At 35.7% G+C, this 20,607-nt stretch overlaps 1 protein-coding gene across 1 annotated transcript in view; it reads right to left on the bottom strand.

Annotated features, from left to right (window-relative positions):
* CSMD1 (CUB and Sushi multiple domains 1) overlaps window positions 1-20,607 on the bottom strand; it is a 945,929-nt gene that overhangs the window by 107,736 nt on the left and 817,586 nt on the right. Inside the window, exons 34-38 of the mRNA XM_030448332.1 lie at window positions 17,401-17,604; window positions 16,135-16,259; window positions 15,414-15,510; window positions 10,857-10,961; window positions 1,508-1,626 (exon numbers count right to left, since the gene is read on the bottom strand). Of these exons, the coding sequence (XP_030304192.1) occupies window positions 1,508-1,626; window positions 10,857-10,961; window positions 15,414-15,510; window positions 16,135-16,259; window positions 17,401-17,604 (650 nt within the window). The remainder of the gene's footprint in view (window positions 1-1,507; window positions 1,627-10,856; window positions 10,962-15,413; window positions 15,511-16,134; window positions 16,260-17,400; window positions 17,605-20,607) is intronic.

Below are 20,607 nucleotides of genomic sequence, written 5' to 3'. Positions count from 1 at the left end.
TTATTTTAATGCCACTTTGAAATAGAAAAAGGCTAATAGTTCATTAGCAACCTCTAGATGGGAATCAGAATCTATGTGAGAGTCAAGCTCTAATGTTAAGCAGTCCTTTTGAAGGGCCCATATAATAAAAATATTGAATCAAATCTTGTATGTCTCTCATTTTCTTACCGACATTACTGCTACTACAGAGGATGATGTAAGGGAAAGATGAAACAGGGAAAAATAAAGTTAATAATTCCAAGTCAAAAGTTTTAAACCAGTAGATTATTCTGAAATAATACAGAATTTTCTTTTGCTGGAGGTACAAAAACTTAAATATTTTACATGTGAACCATCAGCTAGCTTGTAAGCAATCCGCAGACCATTAAATGAACAGTGAGCGTTTAGGATGAGTAGAGTAGGCTTTACCGTACCCAAGTCTTTAGCATTTTCTAGTTATTATTATACATGTGTGACAGTATCTTTTTTTGCTATGGATATGGGATGCTTCTGATACAAACTGTCTGAAGTCCTGCTATAAATTTAAAGAGCATGGTATAGGTTAAAAACGTGACTCGGTACTCATAACACATGACCAAAAAGTAACCATTACCTAAGCAGACTTTTCAAGTAGAGGTGTTAGTTCACGTGGACAGCCTAAAGCTAAAAGGTTCATCCTGAATGCTGTCAGAGCACTGAATAGTCAAACATCAGATGGGCATCAATGAGTTCACCCTCCTCTGGAGCAGAAGTTGTGATATTCTACCTCTGACATAGTAGTATGCTTTTACATTGTCTTGAGTGGGATCTATTGCCACCCAAGAGTTTCTGAGCTCTGATGTTTTCGATGTATTGCACCAGTGGTGAAAGATACAAAAATAAATCTGAGGGACTAAGGAGGCAAGAAAAAAGCTTTAAATCTTAGATTTACACAGCACTGTGACATTTACACACAGTAGCTCAATAACATGTTTACCATGGGAAACTAAACCAGTCTATACACTGAACATCTCCAATCTGGGAACTAATTTGTAATTTATTTTTTTTTCTTGGAAGGTTTTTAAGAGTAGAGTTAACATTAATAAAATTGCTTTAGAAACTAACTGCTACAATTTCTAAGCAGACTATAAAAATTCCATGATTTATTTCTATCACAGTAGTTAAAATTTCACCTAAAGGAGCCACTTCCAGTACAGTTTCAATAAGCAGAGTACTGAAATAATTTTCTAGACACAACACTTCAACTATGATGTTTCCTTTTCCATTTTGATAATTTTTACTGCTTGATGGTATGTTTATCTAAGGCAAGATTTGCCAGCTCAGATTTGCTGATGGCCAGACATGCTACACATTCATAGGTTTATAATGTGGGAGTACTCACAAAGGGTCTACTTCAATCAACTCTACTGGACACACTACAGACTCTTCATTAAAACAGGGTTTGGGTCAGTCTATTGCCATTTAATTGCAATTATTCCACAGTGCATATACTTTGAAGAAAAAAAGAAAGAAAGAGAGAAAGAAATACCTGTAATGTATATCCTGGCTCACACTGAAATGATAAAACATCATTCACCATATATCTATCTCCTGATTTGATCCCATTGTTAGGAATTACTGGTTCTGGACAGGCAGCAAGGCCTACAGCTGAAGAAAGTAAAGACAAAGATTGAAAAAAACATAGATAAGCAGATAACAGCTCTTCACTGATATTCTCTGCTCTGGTGAATTCTTCCCACAGCATTGGGTTTTTAAGAGAATATTAATTAAGAAAATATTTCAACATTAAACTCAATTTTTGTTTAAAATGCATTTTCAGAACTGCCCCACAAAACATGAATGGTATAACTGAAACACAAAGATTATAAGATTATACACTGTGATTGTACCAATTACTATGTCATGTTGCTGCCACACACTGTGCCATTTTATTGTCTTTAACCAATATGGTAATTCTACTATATTAAATAGTCTTTTTATTTTCCTTTTCTTTTATTTTTTTCTTTTTATTTTTTTCTTACCCTTCTGAAGGATTTGGAAAGAGAAAGAGGGAATATACTTTATGCATATTCTCTCTTTTCAACAACAGATAAGCAGAACTATTGTTCTCAGTTTTCAGTACAACTGAAAATTGAATATCATCTCTGCTCAGTAAGCAAAAATGCTCCAAATGAACAAGACAGCTTAAATACTGCTGTACAGATTATATAATTCAATGTTTTTAAGAACTTCCTTGCAAAGAGAAGGACCAGCAGAATTAGCAGGGCTATGGTATGATGATAGAATGACATTCCTGTTATAAAATTAAAAACTTTCTTTGAAGTCAAAAAGCAATTTAAAGCAAGTAATCTTGATCATGAAGTCAATTAATTAGGGAAAGTCAGCACTGAAACAGAAATATGCAACAGCTATAGTGCATTAAAGTATGATGTGTAGAAGCCAGAACAGAATGGAATTTTTTTTCACAATGTGTGAGAACAGATCTCCTGTATTTATTAGAACAAAATTCTATAAAAAAACAGACAAAAACAATACCTTCCTGAATGTGATACTGTGTGTTTTTCAGTTCATTTGTATTTTAAAATAACTGTCTAAATAATACAACTCTCACTGTCTTCTTATGAAATCTAACCCCTTTGGTGAAAGTAAGTGCAACTTGACAGTTTGTTTAGTACAGAAATTACATGAGATTTGGCTGTACTTTGATATCTGACATTTTGGGGTCTGTTTTTCCAGATGGTTCATCATGAAACAATATCTCATATTACTCACTGAGACTCTTGTCTTTCTACAGAAATAAAATTTCCTTTAAGATGACGCTGTTTGTAAATTTTGATACTGACAAGGTTTAAACTTCATGCCCTAAATCTTTATGGATCTACTTTTCATCAGTCAAATAAAAATGCCTTACAAATCCTAAATACAAACAAGAGTTTTGGTTTTCCCACTTCATCCCCTTCCAGTCAGTATTTTTGCAGCTCAAGTTGAGGCTTAAGTAAATAGATTTTTCCTAATGGAGCAGGCAGAAGTTTGAAATGCTCTGATACTTCCATCTGAAATTAAGACTGCTGAGCCATTTATTTTCTTTCCTGGAAATAGTTCCATAGTCCTGTATATTCCATTCTATCTATATTGTTTCCATGTCCTGTGTTCTTGTCTCTTAGTATTTTTCACTTTTTTTTTTTCAGGAATGAGCAGTGATAACTGGGCGGAGCTGCCTTCTACATCAATGACCAGCTGGAGTCCATGGAGCTCCACCTGGGGAGAGATGAGCAGCTGACGGAGAGCTCATGGGTCAAGATTTAAGGGAAGGCAGGGGCAGGTGATAATACAGCAGGATCTGCTGCAGGCCACCTGTCCAGGAAGACCAAATAAATGAGATCCTCTATAGATCTATAGTAAATGCTTCACATTCACAAGCCCTGGTCCTCATGGGGGATTTTTAACAACTATACTATTTCTTACAGGGACAATACAGCAAAGCATCAGCAATCCGGGAGGTTACTGGAGTGCACTGATGACCAAGTGGTAAATGAACCAACAACAAGAAAAGGTGCTATGCTGCACCTTATTCTCACCAGCAAGGACAGGCTGGTGGACAATGTGAAGCTTAAGGGCTGCCTTGGCAGTGACCACAATATCATGGAATTTTGGATCTATAGGGCAAAAAGGAAGGTATGCAGCAACCGTGCTACCCTGGACTTCAGGAGAGCAGACTTTGGCCTCTGACGGCTCTGATTGGTAAGGTACCATGGTATAAAGCTCTGGAGGGAAACACAAACCAATAAAGCTGGTCAGTATTCAAGGATCATCTTCTCCAAGCCCAAGAAAAAAGCATCCAGTTAAAGAGGAAGGCAGACAAGAATGCCAAGATGCCTGAGTGGATGAACAAGGAGCTCTCGAACACACTTAGATGTAAAAATAAAGCCTACAGAGGATGGAAGCAAGGGCAAGTAGTCTAGGAGGAGATGAAAGAAGTTGTCCGAGGAGCTAGGGACCAGGTCAGAAAAGCTAAATCCTGGATAGAATCAAGGGCAGCAAGGAAAGCTTCTATTGCTACCTCAGTGATAAAAGAAAGACTAGGGAAAATGTGGGCCCTCTCCAGAAGGAAACAGGAGACGTGGTCATTTGGGATATGGAGAAGGCTCAGGTACTCAATGATTTTTATGGCTTAGTCTTCACTTTGACCTTCACAGATGTCAAAGGCAGGGACTGGGAGAAGGAAGATCCACACACTGTAGGATTATACTGTAGGATGCTCACTCTCTAGAAGAGTTCAAGGGCATATTGGACAGGGCTTTGAGCAACCTGGTCTACTGGGAGGTGTCCCTGTCCATGCAAGGGAGATGGAACTAGATGACCTTTAAGGTCCCTTCCAACCCAAATATTCTATGATTCTACAATAATGACAAGACATTGTAATGCTGAGTGACAGCTATCAAGCTATGAACTGCAGTCTTCAAAACACTAATTTTGAGTTATTAATTTAAATAATAAAGAGTTATTAAATTAAATAATTTCTAATTTGTATAGAAAGAATTATTTAATAGTTACAAGCTACAGGATCTCCCGTAAGTAATTTTTGTACTGGAATGTATGATTTAGGAAAATATCTGAATGCACTTTAAAATTTTCTGCAACTTCTACCACAGAATTTACAAATTTTGGTGTTCTACCAATATCACCAACTTCCAAATGATGTTATGATGACTTCATGTATGGAGGAACTTCATTATGTGGAACTATACTGTTCCAAATAGGCATGAGGATATCATTATTAACTTCAATGGTTTTGGTTTTGTTGTACTTTCCTACTACCATTCTTTTGGTCAACCACTTCATATTCTAGAATACCATGAATATATCCATGTCTGGAAAATTTCTTTGAGTATAAGAGGAAATAGCCAAGATCTACATCCACACAAACTGTCTGTTTGCTCCAGCATTAAGTGAAGAGTACTATCTTATTTCAATAATTCAAACCATAGTTTGTGGGCTATCGTTTACTAAGTTGAGAATACAATGTTCAGATTGAACCAAGCCTTATTTCTGCATTTTCTTACCCTTCTAACTCTTGAATAGAAAATAATTTTTTAGAAACTCACGGTTTTTAAATAAATAAGCAACAAAAAAAGATATTGTGATTAAAGTGCTTATGGATAGCAAGGTACTTGATAATTCCTCTGAATACAAATTTCAGGTTCAAGTCCTGTCTTTAAGAAGTTTGTATTCTGGGGGAACTCAGCATTCCTGGGTGCTGAGAGTTACAGGCCTGCAGTCACAGATCTGTATGAATAAAGGTATTTTTGCAGAATTTTCTGAGTCACAAGAATTTTTATAATAGTGAGTGCATTGAAATACCAATAGTGTGCTTGTTCTATAGCTCTTTCTATCAGTTAAATAGCACACAGAATTTAAATAGACTATGATCAAAAGAAAATCTTCGAAGTAATTTTCTGTGCAATTGTTAGATAAGGTATTACACTATGTATTTTATCTTTAACATATTCTAATATCCTGGCAAAAACTTTTTCTTTCTGCTAGATGCTTATACTCTGCATAATATTTCATATACACTATTTCTTTGGTTTGAGGATACAATTTGTAATATAGAACATCCTATCAGAATATCACAGAAGAATACACAAAACCCACTCATAACTGACTTCATTTTATATACCTGACATAAAGACACAATATTGCCTTCCCAGAAGCAAAGAAAAGCAGGAAACTAAGTCAAATATTATTGTGAATACTTACCCTCACCATTCTAATCATTACATAGTACTAGCTTAATTTAGTTAGATAACTAGTTTATTTAGAACTGGTCAAAAAAATCTTAAGAATGCTTGAGGGAAAGCAAACAAATTCTGGTATCTGGGGACAAACTAGAGAACTTCAATATTCAGAGACTCTGAAACACATTAAACTAGCTTGCATATGAATAGTCACTAATAAAGGGAAAGCATGTTAAATGTCAAGTCCAAGAACCACCAAAAAAAGGGCAAGGATTGCTTAGTGTGTGCTCTTCAGAGCTCAGTTCTGCAATGTAGTACAAGAGAGAACACATCATTGTCAAGAATGGTAACTCCCTCACTGACCTTCTTCCACTTACTGCCTGCTAAATACTTTCTTGGCTCTGATGTGCCACAAGGCAAATCGCTCTCACTTCCATAATTATATACATGCCTACAATTACTTCAAATTCTGCGCAAACGTCACTGCTATTGCTGACAGAAAACCAAATCCTTGCTGGTGTGTCTGACAGTATGAATAGCCATTAGTGTCCATTTCAGAAAGCTGCAAACTGAACAATGTAAGAATTTCCTGACAGCTTGACCAAAAGTCATACGGGTTTATTTTTTTAATTCCTCCCTCCTGCCCCTACATGGCTAACTGAAACATATTATTCTTTATTACATTAAAAACATCAAATTGTAGTGAATTGGTTTTTTTCCATTTTGATGATGCTGTTTATCAAAACCAAAGCCGTCCCTTCCAAAACTTCATGCTTCAGCCACCAGCCTACAAAATGCATTTATCTCAATGAACTACTGCAGGAGGGGTCAGATTCATGTCAGCACCTAGTAGAGTTGCATAGGTATACTGATAGGATCAGGACCTGCTAAATTAAAAATGGCATATTTATGATTCACACCTGCTTTTAAAAAGGGAAAAGAAAAGATTCCTGCATTGGAGAACCACAGTAAAAAACAAATTGCATGAAAGATCTTAACCTGAACCTACAAAAAAAAAATATGCTATTTGAAGAACACCTTCTTCACTGTTAGTTTGATTTTTATTTTTGACTTCATTAAAGATCTTTATGATAGAGAACTACTACAAAAGATAGTCATTGTTCTCTTGTCCCCTTACCAGTGTATCCATTATTTTAGGTCCTGAGAAAATTTAACATTTGAATATATCCAGTACAGAAGTTCCAGAAAAGGAGACAGTAAGTAATCCCCACACGTATTATATTATCTTGGTATAGTGGTAAAACAAAAGCTTACAAAATGAATGATGCTGACTTATGCCATATGTCCTAATTCACGGTAATAAGGCTAGATGACAGTATTAAAAGATTGAGTGCGTAAAACAGGATTTTTACTGAAATAGTTGAATTCTAAGTGCTATATTTAGATATTTTTACACATATACTTCTAGATATTTGTAGTCTAAACCTACATATCTATTCATTGTATATTCAGTTCTTACTAAAATAGATATGACTCCAATGGAGAGGTTCAAGTAGAATGTTGTATGAGCACACACCAATTGTTTCCAGACTTTTTAAAAATTTGTTTGGATATTAAAAAAAAATATTGAAATTACTGTTATTAATGAGATTTTTAAGACCAAGCTTGAAACATCAGTCAATGCTCATATCATGTTTAACTCTCTGATGGCTAGCTAAAAGGTTTGCATTTTTGGGGGAGTTTTTCTTCTTCATTAATGTTTCTGCCTGTCCATAGGTAAAACACCATTGAAAGACTCATCTGCATCTACATGGCTGAAGTGCTATGCAGGAGACTTGAAAATACATAAATACACATTAATTCTAGTTTGCTTGCGTAATTATGTTGTTGACACTTATTACTCCTATTTATTTTTCTTTTATTTTCCAAAAGCAAGAAACAGTTTTTCAGCTCATATAGCATGGCATAATTTTGTTGGTTTGAAAATGAATCTACACTGATACCAGCTCTTACTTATTGACAATATTTCCCAGCAATTTTGTGCTCTCTTTTCCTCTCTCTAATGTAGTGTGTGCTTTCTGATAAGGAAATGAAAGGGATGTTATATCAATCTTTCCAGAAATACGTAATTTATCTTAGGAACACTATTTTTTTTCATACGTCACTGAATTTCCTCTTGTTGTGACTACATAAAATATAGGTACTACAATAAAGAGCAGAATCTACGACAAAGGAGGGCCTTCCTTAGTTCAGGGACCAGAATCCACTGTTTTCTCTGTCTTCAGTGAAGACAAACTGAAAGATGACAACGGAGTAGATATCTCCAAAGCAGCTACTGTCAACTTACAAAAAGGGAGAAGGTACTGGTTAACTACAACAATTTGAACCTATGTTGCCACTACTCAGAGGAATATCCTGATCACAGAGGTACACAGAGAATTTCAGGAAAGGAGACAAACTCCTTTGTTCGCATCTATAATTCTATTTTATAATTTTAAAAAACACGCAAATAATAACTGAAAACCTACTGATATACCTACTTAAGTAACATGACCAATTGCCTACACCCTACAATCATTCAAGTCCAGCTCTATCTTCTAAATGGAGGTATAAGCAAAGGTCTCTGCTCTCACAGCAGTGGTGTATTCTTTATACATCTGAACTTGAATGACTGACCATTTTTTCTGGTAATTAGAATCCTGCTGCATCTTCTTTGTTGATATTGAAGACCTCTAATATTGCTAGTCAGACACCCACATTTCTTTAAAAAAGATGAAAACATTAAAATGAGGCCTTTTATACTATAACTGAATGTTACAGCTACTCGTTTTGTTTACAACGATTATTAATTTAGCCCTTCTTTTTCTTTGCTTTTGTCAAAAGCATTTGATGCTCCAACATAGTATTCCATGTTCAATGTTTTCTTCCCAGACGTCAAACATTTTTGTGTTTGCTTTAGTAAGACAATCTCTCAACAAAAGGCCACTTCTATTCCAATTTAGGTGACTAAATGATCACAGACATACTTCAGAATTCATAGTCAAACACCAGCAATATCAGCATCTTATTACATACAAAAGTATTTCTCTGTTTTCTTGATCTAAAATATGACTACTCAATATAAAGTAGTAAATTCTTGCTGGGACATTTTCTGTATTCAGAGGCACACACAGATGTAAAATACTCCTGCTAGCCCTGAAGAGACCATAAAGCCACTTTCCTGCCAGACTGTCAGCAGAAAATTAAACTAATCTCTAAATACTGATGTTTCTACTTGGACCAGCACTGCATTGAATATCTGAAAAGCCCTGGCACTGAAATATTGGAACTGCTGAATCAATAGATGCTTTAACAAAGCACAGTTGTAGAACTGGAAATTATGAGACAAACAAAAGCATAAATCCAAGTGACCCTGCGTGTACTCGAATACTTTTTACTCATTAACAGAACGTATTTTTTTCAGGAGTCATAGGTATAATAAAACATAAGACTACCTTGTGGATTATGTTTAGATAAAATATCTGAGTCGAAAATCTAGTATTTTAAAATTCTGTTCATATTTATATTTTATACAATTTTCAGTCTCAGTCCTAGATAGTGTTTGATTATCAATGTTCATCCATGTGTTTAGTTACTAATATGTACTCATTAAAAAGATTATTAACTTTGTGACCATAATATTGGAATGAATTTAATAAAAAAAACCCCCTCAATTTAAAGGAAAATTTGTCAATGCCCTTTATAAGAAAATATTCATATTCAAAAATTAAAGATTATTTACTTTTTGACCTCCATCAAAGCATTCATCAGACTGTGAACTCATCATCGCATTATATTTTTAAAGACTAGAATATTCTTAGCAATAACTTTGTCCAGTTAAAAGCATCATTATGCAAGCAAATGTGCTGAACCTACTATTATCCTGTAGTATTCAAAAGTTTTTACAGAGGTTTTAAAGGACTGGATAAGTGAAACAGGTTTATAAAATAAGGGGCTACATTTTTGGGTTTGGAGTTTCTTCGACACCAACCATCCCCCATTGGCTGGCCCAACGCTGGATCCAGGACAGGTGATTTTCTGTTACCTCTCTTTTCTTCTCCTATTCTCTCTCTCTCTCTTTACTAAAATCATTTTAGTAACCACATCTTTTCCCAGGTTAATACTCTTGTATTGTGGATTTTGTGATCTAAATATTCAGCCTTTGTGATTGTGCTTGAACATACATAATGGTTGAAGTATCAATTTTTGTGCTTTTGTTCATTCATAGCTCTAATTAAATCTTGTGTTCAGGTGCAGGGGTACCAGGATGGTCCCAGAGGGCCGTCATTGGTTACTCTGAAAGGGTAAACTTTCCCTCAAAGGGAAACCCAGGCCTGGGAAGTAAAATATGCCTGTCACCTGGGTCAAGTCAGAGGACATAACAGAGGCAATAATACAAACGTGTAGGTTTGGATTGAATATAATCATGTGAGGTAATCCAATAATCCTAAATTTTTAGGACCAAGCTGCTCAAAGACATATATAAAGTTAATATATAGCACAATTTGCCATTAAAATTCTTAGATTGTACTGTTCATGTAACCAGTGATTTAATAAGTTAACTGTGGTGTTTTCTTCCAGGTCTGAGATTATAATGCTTTTGTTTTCCTCTTTTTCTTGTTTTGCAATTACAGCAATATCTTCTGAGAGAAAAGAATTTGAGGGAAAGAAAAGAACAGCAAGGAATACATATATATGCATGCATGAATAGGAAAATAAAATATTATCTGTTCTGGTTTCATTTATTTCCAAGCAGTGAAATTAACCTTTTTTTTTTTTTTTACCTCAATTTCTGAACTAAGCTGAACTAAGTTGAAAAAACACCACAGAATAATAAACCCTGCATTTTTAAAATGTTATTCTGAATTGCCACATTGATTTGTTACATGCTGATCATTTGTGAAAGCTGCTATTCAGCAATTTCATATGTCACTTCAGTTAGTATTTCAGTTTAATAGATTTCACTTCTATCAGGTTCATGCTGAGTAGAATTTGGCAGTCACAGAAGAAAAAATAAATTAAAAAACCTAAACCAAAATAATAAAAAAACCAAAACAAACCCAAAGAACAATAGAAATTCTCTCATTTTCTATACACATTCTTTTTCCTTAGAAATTTTCAAAAAGTGAGCAGTCTTACTTTTGTATTCCAGGTGAAATCCAGCTGCTGCCACACTAATGTCTGAATGGAAATGCAGGTAAAGTTGATTGGAGGTGCTATTCAATAATGCTGGCACAGTTGTACCTGAAAAAATAAAAGTTATGGAATAAATTTTAGCATGCTGATCTGTCACAGTTTTATATTGAAAAGACATAACTATGACTGAACCAGACAGTCTCATTTTTTGCTCACTATGTGCATGGAAATCTCAAACATTCTGTTATGTTCTGCCTTATTTCCTCATGAAGATTCAAGAAAATTTTGATTACAAGTACTAAGGTACTAAGTAAGCACATTCAAACAAATTCTTCCTTTTTTCTACACATAGAACACGTAGAATAGCCTGCACTACTAACAGAGCACTCCAGATTTTTTTAATGTGTCCACTCCAACTGCAACACATCTAAAAAAAAAAAACAACAACAAAGAAACAGAAAAAACAACAAAAATATCCATAATAGCTCTATCTATTTCAAATGACCATAACAACATCGTGTGCCACTGACTTCAGCATGTGCAACACAACAAGCTGATCGCTAACCCTGGACACATTCTTTGTCACTAGCATTGCTAAGTCTGACACAACGTTTTCTTTGCTGACACATGTCTACTATGTAATTCAAATTCTACAGTCTAATGATGGAATATCTCCTGAGGCTGAATATTGCATTATTTTTCTGATTACTGTCAAAGACAATATCAAGTGGCTAATGAACTTAAATGGTGGCTGTATAGGAAATCGCTTTCTGTGAGGCATTCGCTGTAGTAAATGTGAGTTGTCTAGGTATGAGTTTGAAACCAGGGCTTAAAAAGAAATGATGGAAATATTTGTCTTCATAAGTCTACAGTCTAAACTAATGGTAAATACTTTTAAAACTAAAACTTTATCAAGCAAAATCTTGATATAAATAGTGAGGAGCTGAAAGAAGACAAGTCAGCTTTTACTAATGGCATGGAAGCTCCAAGCATGGAAATTCATAGACAGTATTGAGTGTATACATCACACAATGCCTAATGGATTACATAACATAGTGGAACAACTTCCCGGAGGGAGGATTTTTACAGTATCCATAAGGAATTTGAAATACATTTAAAGATGTTTAACCTGTTCTCTAAGAATGAGGTTGCTGACACAGAATAATTATACTTTTTTGAACAAACTGCTCTTCTGCTATTCCTTTGTAAAATCTGCTAATATTTAACACCAGTCTTTCACTTCCTTAGAGGGTGATATTCAATAAGGTGAGAAATAATGTCTTATTGTACCATATGAAATAAATGAGGCTACAGTTTTTAATTCCCATAATTGCCAGATTCAGTGCCAGAGTTCAGGCTGGCAGCCTGTCACAAGCATGTAAAGACTGTTTAAACATCTTCATAAACAATCTGGATGATGGAATTGAAAGCACCTCTACCAAGTTTGCCAATGCCATTAAACTGGGTGGTGAGGTGGACATGTCAGACATCTTACAGAGACCTGGACAGGCTGAAAAACTGGATTAGCAAGAACTGCATTGAAGTTCAATAAAAAGAGGTGCAAAGCCTTGCAAAGAGTACTTGTATAGGCTAGGATCTGTGTGGCTGGGAAGCAGCCTTGCTAAAGTGACCTGGGGGTCCTAGTGGACAACAAGCTGAATGTGACTCAGGATTGCACTCCTGTAACAGCAAAGTTAAACGGCCTCCTGGGTTGCACCCAATGGGACATTACTAGCTGACATAGAGATGAGATCATCCCAGTCTACCCAGTGCTTGCCACACTGTACCTGGAGTACTCTGTCCAGTTCTGGTCCCCACAATTCAAGAAAGACACAGGTGGACAGGAGAGTGTCCAAAGAAGGGTCATGAATATGATTCAAAGGCTGCATAACCTGCCTTATTTAGAAAAGCTAAAGGAGAAGGCTCCAAGGGGGACCTCATCACAGAATTCTGGTACTCAAAGAGCAGCTATAAGGAGGTCAGAGGCTCTATCTTCACAGGGAGCCGTACAGAGAACATAAGGGACAACAGGTCAAAGTTGCACTGGGACAGGTTTCATCTCAACACTAGAAAGACATTTTTAGCAGTGAGAAAAATCAAACACTGGAGCAACCTCCCCAGTGAAGAGACATGGCAAAGTCCCCTTCACTGGAGGTTTTAAAGACGTGATTGGACAGAATGATGGATAACATCATGTAAGCTCTTCCCCACAAAAGTCTACTCATCGTAAAATTCATCAGTAATAATATGAAAATAATTCACTTTGTCCCTCATTAATGAATCTGTATCATTCAAGCATTTGGTAAGGTAACTAAGCTTCATTCATTAATCAAAAATCTGCTATACCGATATATATTTGGTAAGTGGTACAGCAACTTTTGTAAAAGACTGAGAAATAATTTTGATGGTTGCCTTTTTAAAACAATCTTATTTTTATTTTCTTATGAGCCATGAGGACTGCTTTGATGAACCAGTAATATTGAAAGCAAAAATATTTTATAGTTTTCTAATTCCTCTGAATGTGCCCTGACACAGGGAGAGTTTGCAGTAGTATTTGTAAAATCTTCCTTAAAAAACATACCCCAAGTTAATTCACCTTTCCAAATCAACTCCATGACACAGTTTAGTAAGTTATTAGTCATTTGTTGTACACCTGTGCATCTAGAATGCATGTTTAGAAGACATAAATTCAGATAGGAAATCAGAAGACAAAGGTATTGTACAAAATTTAGTACGAGAAATTATGCCTTCTGAATTATACCACTTATTTCTCAGTCCTGTTTCACTGTAATTTTACTTGATCAGTTTTGAGAACAGCGGATTTCATGTCATGTTTAAATATTCTTCATTAGGACTTCCCCATACACAAAAAAAGTCAACTTCATTTTCAGTAAGTCAACTGACATTCATTATACAAAAAAGATAAGTCCACAATAAAGCTGTGCTACTCTATCTCCAATGAAATATTTGTAAACTAAAAGACTATCTTTTTCAGTGTTCTTGGAAATTAGGAAGGCTTTTAAACTAAAGCAAGATGGTACATTTTTACTATAGAATAAGCAAGTGATTTGAGTCTTCAGACTGTTAAATAGAATGCTAAAAGGATAATTTCACCAGTTCTTTATTCAATGGGTCCAACGTATTTGCCATATATTTCTCTTGTGAAAAGCTGATGATATTTCATAATTTATTTCTTCCTTATTGCCAACTTAATATACAGCACAATTACTAGAATTTAATACAAAATCTATAGCCCTTTGTACTGGGTGTGGCTGGGATAGAGTTAAATTTCTTCACAGTAGCTGGCATGGTGCTGTGTTCTAGATTTTTGAGCAGAACAGTGCTGATAACACAGGGATGGTTTACTTTCTGCTGAGCAGTGCTTACACAGTGCCAAGATCATCTCTGTTTCTCACACAGTCACACCCATGAATTTGCTGGGGGTGGGCAAGAAATTGGAAGGGGTACAGCTGGGACAGCTGACACCAACTGACAAAAGGTATATTCCATACCATATGATGTCATGCTTGGCAATGAAAGCTGGGAGATCAAAGAGGAAAGGTGGGATGTTGGCAGTTATGTCATTTTTCCTCACAAGTAACTGTTACACAGGATGGAGTCCTGCTGGCCTGGAGATGGATGAACTGCCTGAAGACAGGAAGTAGTGAATGCATTCCTTTTTTTTTGCTTTGTTTGCACATGCAGCTTTTGCTTTATTTATTATATCTCAATCCAGCAGTTTTCTCACCTTTCCACTTCCACCTTCCTCCCCAATCCCCCAGTTTGGGAGGGAGCAAGTAGCTGGGTGGGGCTGAGCTGCCTACTAGGGTTAAGTCACAACACATTTCAATATGTAATTTTGAGGTGCAACTTTATATTTTTTAATTCAATATCCAATTAATATAATAAATATAATTAATCCTTTCCTTACATATCCAATACAGATACTATACTTTAAAGGTTCCTGAAGCCACCAGAAAGGCAAAATTGCACCAAGTCTTTCAGCTATACCATGATCAGAATAAGTTTGTGATAGAGTCTATAATTCTATCTAATGAATATTATTAGTTACTTAATTATGTATGAGATATCTCTTTCTCTTGGCTTGGTTTATAGAACATGCTCTTTCTAGAAAAACTGTCTTATGAAAAAAGGAGTAAAACTATTTTTGCCTGATGAACATGTGAAACAACAAATTACATGGATTGCTACGTCCCAGTAGTAATAACTTGTTCTCTTCCCTAAGGAAGCTCCTTGAATGTCAGTACAAGTTTTATCACTATATATTCCTTATAGTAGAGGTAGGTACGATAAGGAAATTTTGGGAGAGAATTCTCATCTAAATCCAGCAAATCAAAGCTAAACATGTCAAATTTCTCTTTCAACTTGCTGAATATAGTGCATTTACATCATCTGAAATTTCCCCAAAATGATTGTATTTCATATTATATCACAAATAATGGAATGCAGATATAATCCTTGTCTGTATGTGTGAGAAAGACATGATCTCTCACACACCTATGTATAGAACTGTATGTTTAAGTCATGGCATATCCCCACCTGAAAAGCTCCCAAGGCGCGGTGCTGTCATATCTCCACCATCATATATTTCAAGAGAGTCCCAGTTATGTTCAGTGGCAAAGCTGATTACCTGGATCTGTAAAACAACACCATGGTACTTTTTAAACGAGCTAGCCATGTGTATTTTTTAAATGTTCTGCTAAGAAAAACATAACAAGAGAACATGTTGCAAAGAAAATATAAATTAGCTGATCCAAAAAACACCCAAGTATAAAATATAAATAAAACAGTAGTGTTCCCTTTACAAATTGTCTTAACTCTTAGAAAATAAGACACTACTTAAGAAGGATTTTGCATGTGTTGCATAGTTATAAATAATTACTCAAAGTGCAAATGAGCAGATAATCAGGACAGCTGCAGACCTTTCAAGTGACTCAGTGATATCCTAGCAGACAGAAAGGGTTGGCATTTGCATACCAGATTGAAGGATCGGGACCTGATTTCAATATTCTACACAGTTAAAAGAGAAAGCTGCTTGTTAACCATTTCTCATTCATAACCCCATGCAAAAATAAAGTATTGGAGAATAAACTTAGCAAAATAACAATACTGAGAAAAACAAAGCACAAATATTTCAATTATCCCAAAACATTATCTTACTGATTGCTAGTTTCAAAAGCTTCTAGAGTAATAAACAATTACTTTTAAAACAGAACCACAAAGTACTTAATATTCCATGCTTGACAGAATATAGACTTGCCTGAATACCTGATCCCTCAGTCACTATGATTTTCCATACACAATTCAAGCTGTTACCATAAGGTTCAGGATAACCTGGTGAAAGAATAGTACCTCTCCGCTCAGTAAAATTCCCACTGCAGGGCACTGGAAAAAAGTATTAGAGTGAATTATTCCAAAACTCATATCACATCAGAGAACATAAAAGCAGTAATAATTGCAAAATAATTGCAAAAATAAGCTAATTATAATAATTCCCTTCTGTAGCATAAACATATAGATGTAAAGCAAAGATCTGAACTTAGAAAGTAATGTTTCCAAAATACATGAAAAATACCAAGCATAAGATGCAACTTGCATGAATAAACAATTAAAAAATTAACTTAATTTTGAGCATGTGCAGCCAGGAACAGCCTAGGAGCACAGCCTAATTGTGTCTTACTTGAGAATAACAACAAACTGTAAAGGCATAACAGTAAACACAACAATGATTGACAGAAATCACATGAATATAACCAGAGCCTAAGATAGTTCCAATATTGGATCTAGCTGGTGGTACATTAAATATCTTTACTGTATATACAATTACTTCTTTAAGGTTCCAGAAAACAGAACTAACTTAAACAAAACCAAAACAAAACAAAACCAACCAAACAAAAGCAACAACAACAAAAAAAGAATACACAGAAAATAAGACACCTACAATATTTATTTTTAGAATGCTAATAACTTATTGAGTAAATTCCTAGGGATGCCAATGACTTCTGGACATAAATCTAAGGAGGGGAAGAAAAAAAACCTTACAACATTTATAAAAACAATCTCAAATGCTAAACATTATCACACTGCAGGTCTATTGACAAACTGAATAAAATTGGCAATAATTAAAAATGTACACATTGCTTGTATTTGAAAAGAGAAATCATCCTCCTTTGTGTGATAGAAATAACCAAGTACAGTGTAATAAAACTGGTAAAGACACTTCTGGGGAACTGAATTCTGCCCTGTATTTCAATCTGTAGATGAGTCATGAAAATAATGAATGTTCAAGAAAATGTGTATCACGCTCGTTCATGTAGTCTGTCATTATACAAAACACCATACTGCCAACCAGCCAGAGAATACTTAATTAATTTTTGATATGCAAAACTGCCTTTTTAATTTGGGCATGGTTGGTATTAATGGAATGAGAGAATTTATGTGGTAAATGCCATTTTCTGAAACAGTTTCTGAATTCTGCTTCAGAGACGTGTATGACAGAACAGATGACTTAAATGTAATTGCTTACCAATGCAGCTCGGTACTGTGTCATTCCATTGAGCTAAGGCATTAGGTACAGACTGGCACCGGATAGCTTTTGAGCCTTGGAGAAGATAGCCAGGACTACACTCAAATCGAACAACAGAGCCTGCTGAAAACTCAGAGCCAATTCTCCTTCCATACCTAGGCTCTGGAATAGAGCTACACTGCGTATCACTTGTGCGGGGAACAGCTGTAAAAAGAGAAAAAGAAAAGCTCGTGAATCCAAACAAAAGACAAAGTCTAAAAAATTAATAGACCATGAAAATGGTCATTTTTTCCTCTAAGACAGAGCTTAAATGTATTTGTTCCTTCTACTTGCTCTGCTCCTTGTAGTCTCAAAGAATGGCCTAATGCTTTCATGGCTGGTAGCTGGATTGGAATTTTAAGCTGTCACCAGGTAGCATCACGGGAGTGCCATGGCAGCTTGGAGAGCAGCTGACACTGTAAGCATGTCCTTAGGCATGAGAGCATCAGTGGGTGTTTCATCTGCCCTCTTTAATGACAGGATATTATACCTACCACCAATTTTACTTATCAAACATGGAGGTTTTGTATTCACATTACAAGTTTCTCATTAGAAAAGAATAAAAATATATAAAATATAATATAAAAATTAAAATATAAAATATATAAAATATAAAAATATAAAATAAAAAACCAATGCAATATTATACAATTAATTGATTTATCTTTCTGGAGAACACAAAGTTATAACAACATATCCTGAAAGCTATTTCAGTGTTTGCAGTTGAAAAAAATGGGATTATGTGATTAATGTTTTTCAACAGGACCACCTTATCACCCAGATGCTCTATGAAACCTGTTCATGAATATATTTCTAACTATGGCAGGAAATTGTTCTGAATTTACAGAATGATCATGAAGAAAAAAGCATCTCTGGCCCAGAGCAGTTGTAACTTCCTCAAATACCTTCGAGAACAGGCACTACATGCTCCTTGTGCCTGGTGGAAGTTTTGACATGTGAGAGGACATTTATAGCAGCTTCAGAGAAAGCTGTTTGTGAGTAGCACATGGTAGCCCATGACCTTCTCTCCCACAGATCACCACTAGTAGTTAAAGTTGGACCTTTACAAGTGTCTAAACCTTACCTGTCTTCCTATGAGGCTGTATGACCTGACTGAAAATTTCTCCATCAGCCTTGGAGTGCTACCCATTCACTGTGTGGAAGAAACTCTTGCCCAGACTTTTATGGCAATACTACCTTTCTCAGTTCACTTTTTCACCCACTTCTGCAAAAGGGAGGAAACTTAAGAAGCTAATCCTTATTCAAATTCTCTAACCCTCACATGGAGTCCACATCTGAGAATCCCTACAACAGCTGTGCAAAGGTAAAGGACCCTTTTTTAAAAACAGATTAAAGAATTATCTTATAATTGACAATAAATACAGCCGGCAATTTTCATACATGCATTTGTAATCCAAAGAGATCTTTTGTGTAACTATCATTTTCAGCACCTCTCAACAACGGATGTCATATCATCTGGTTTCATGTAATATTGCCTTATGAAAGTTATTTTACTGTGAGCAAGCTGTCTTCTCCATTACATCAAATGTAGGGACAGTTTACCAACAAATCAGTTCATGCAGCAAAATTCTACTGAAAGAAGCCAGGAAGTACAACAGCCATGGCAGCAACAAACATCCATGGCTAGAGTTATGCCAGATTATTCATTTGTCAGCAGGAAACACTCAATGCCCTGTTAAAATTGGCATTTTGCTGAGTTTTTCAGAGATTTTAGTAATACTCTAACAAATGAGATAAGGAATGCTAAAAAATGCACAAATAATCCATTCACTATAAGAGGCACCATTTTTCTTATGCTTTTTTTTCTGATTTAAATACTGCCTTAAGAATAAATGTAGTACAAGCCAGACATAACAACAAAGTGAGGTACTCCCATGCTGCTAGAAGTGGAATTTACATTTAAGTAATACATACCACAATGCAGTACAGTTCCAAACATCAATTAAAAAATTAGGAAAATAGGTATGTTCCTCTAAAAGGAGAGACAGTTAACAGTGTCACTGAAATGCCTCTACACCAATAGACTACTGGTGTTGGAAGGGACCTACAATGATGATGTAAGTCAACTGTCTGACCAGTTCAGGGCTGGCCAAGTTAGTGTGAGGTTCCATTCAGCAGAATTGGCTTTGCCTCAAATGACAATTGGCAAATGGAATGTTGGACACTGGTCTCCTGATGAGCACAAAGATGGGAATGTCAGATGAGGGCTCTCTCCCAGATGAGCTGTCAGTGAGCTGTCTCAAACTGGCCAAGGACTGTTGGGCGGCGTAAGGGTGATCCCCAGACAATGGTATCTGGTGTGCTTACAGTGTGTGCAGGGAAAACTTAGAGAAAGCAACATTCCTGAATTTTGGAATCTACAGAAGTGCAGCAGAAAACTGAGAGCCACAGCCACTCCAAGAGCATATAAGGAACTCCAATGCAAAAATCCTTTGCTGCCAGACTGCAGACCTGCCTAGGACTGGCCCACCACCCCAGGGAGAAGGATCATCAGGATGTCACAGGATCTTATCTCTCTCTCTCCCTCTCCTGTCTTTCTCTCTCTTTCAACAGACTTGCCAAATCTTTACCAGGTCTTCATATTTCTGTTCACCAAATAAAACTTTCTATTTGCACCCAACCCTTCATGCTTGGACTTAGATCTTGCAGCATCCAAACATTAAGTTACATCTACAGAATGGAGGGAGGACTGTAACATAAGGGCAGTGTTCAAACACCTCATACATGTTGTTAGGTTTGAGGCATCAATCACATCCCTAGGTGTCCTCTGGTGTAAACCAGGACATAACGTGTCATGGTGAGGCACATGGAAAACAATACTAACAGTGTTAGTTCTGCTCTTTAATTACACTCAGCAGTAAATGCATGCCTGTGTGTTTTATTCTTTTATTCTTTGTATTTAACCAATTTAATTGTTAAAGTCACATTCCTCTTTTATTGTTTTATGCTTTTGTCTTTCTTCCACAGTCCTTTGTCCTCCTAATATGCTAACTTTCTCAATAGTCTTCTTTAAAATATCATTTGACTTTATAAACTAATTCACATAATTTGTATACTAGAGCAAGTGAAGGAAGACAAGCATTAAAACCCCATAATTTCTGGGTGGTAGAAAGGTCATTACGTTGCTTTTTAGGAAAAGAAATCTAC

The sequence above is a fragment of the Calypte anna genome, chromosome 3, assembly GCF_003957555.1.
Source record: "Calypte anna isolate BGI_N300 chromosome 3, bCalAnn1_v1.p, whole genome shotgun sequence".
NCBI classification, from domain to species: Eukaryota; Metazoa; Chordata; class Aves; order Apodiformes; family Trochilidae; genus Calypte; species Calypte anna.
This window is presented reverse-complemented; position numbering and strand designations above follow the sequence as displayed.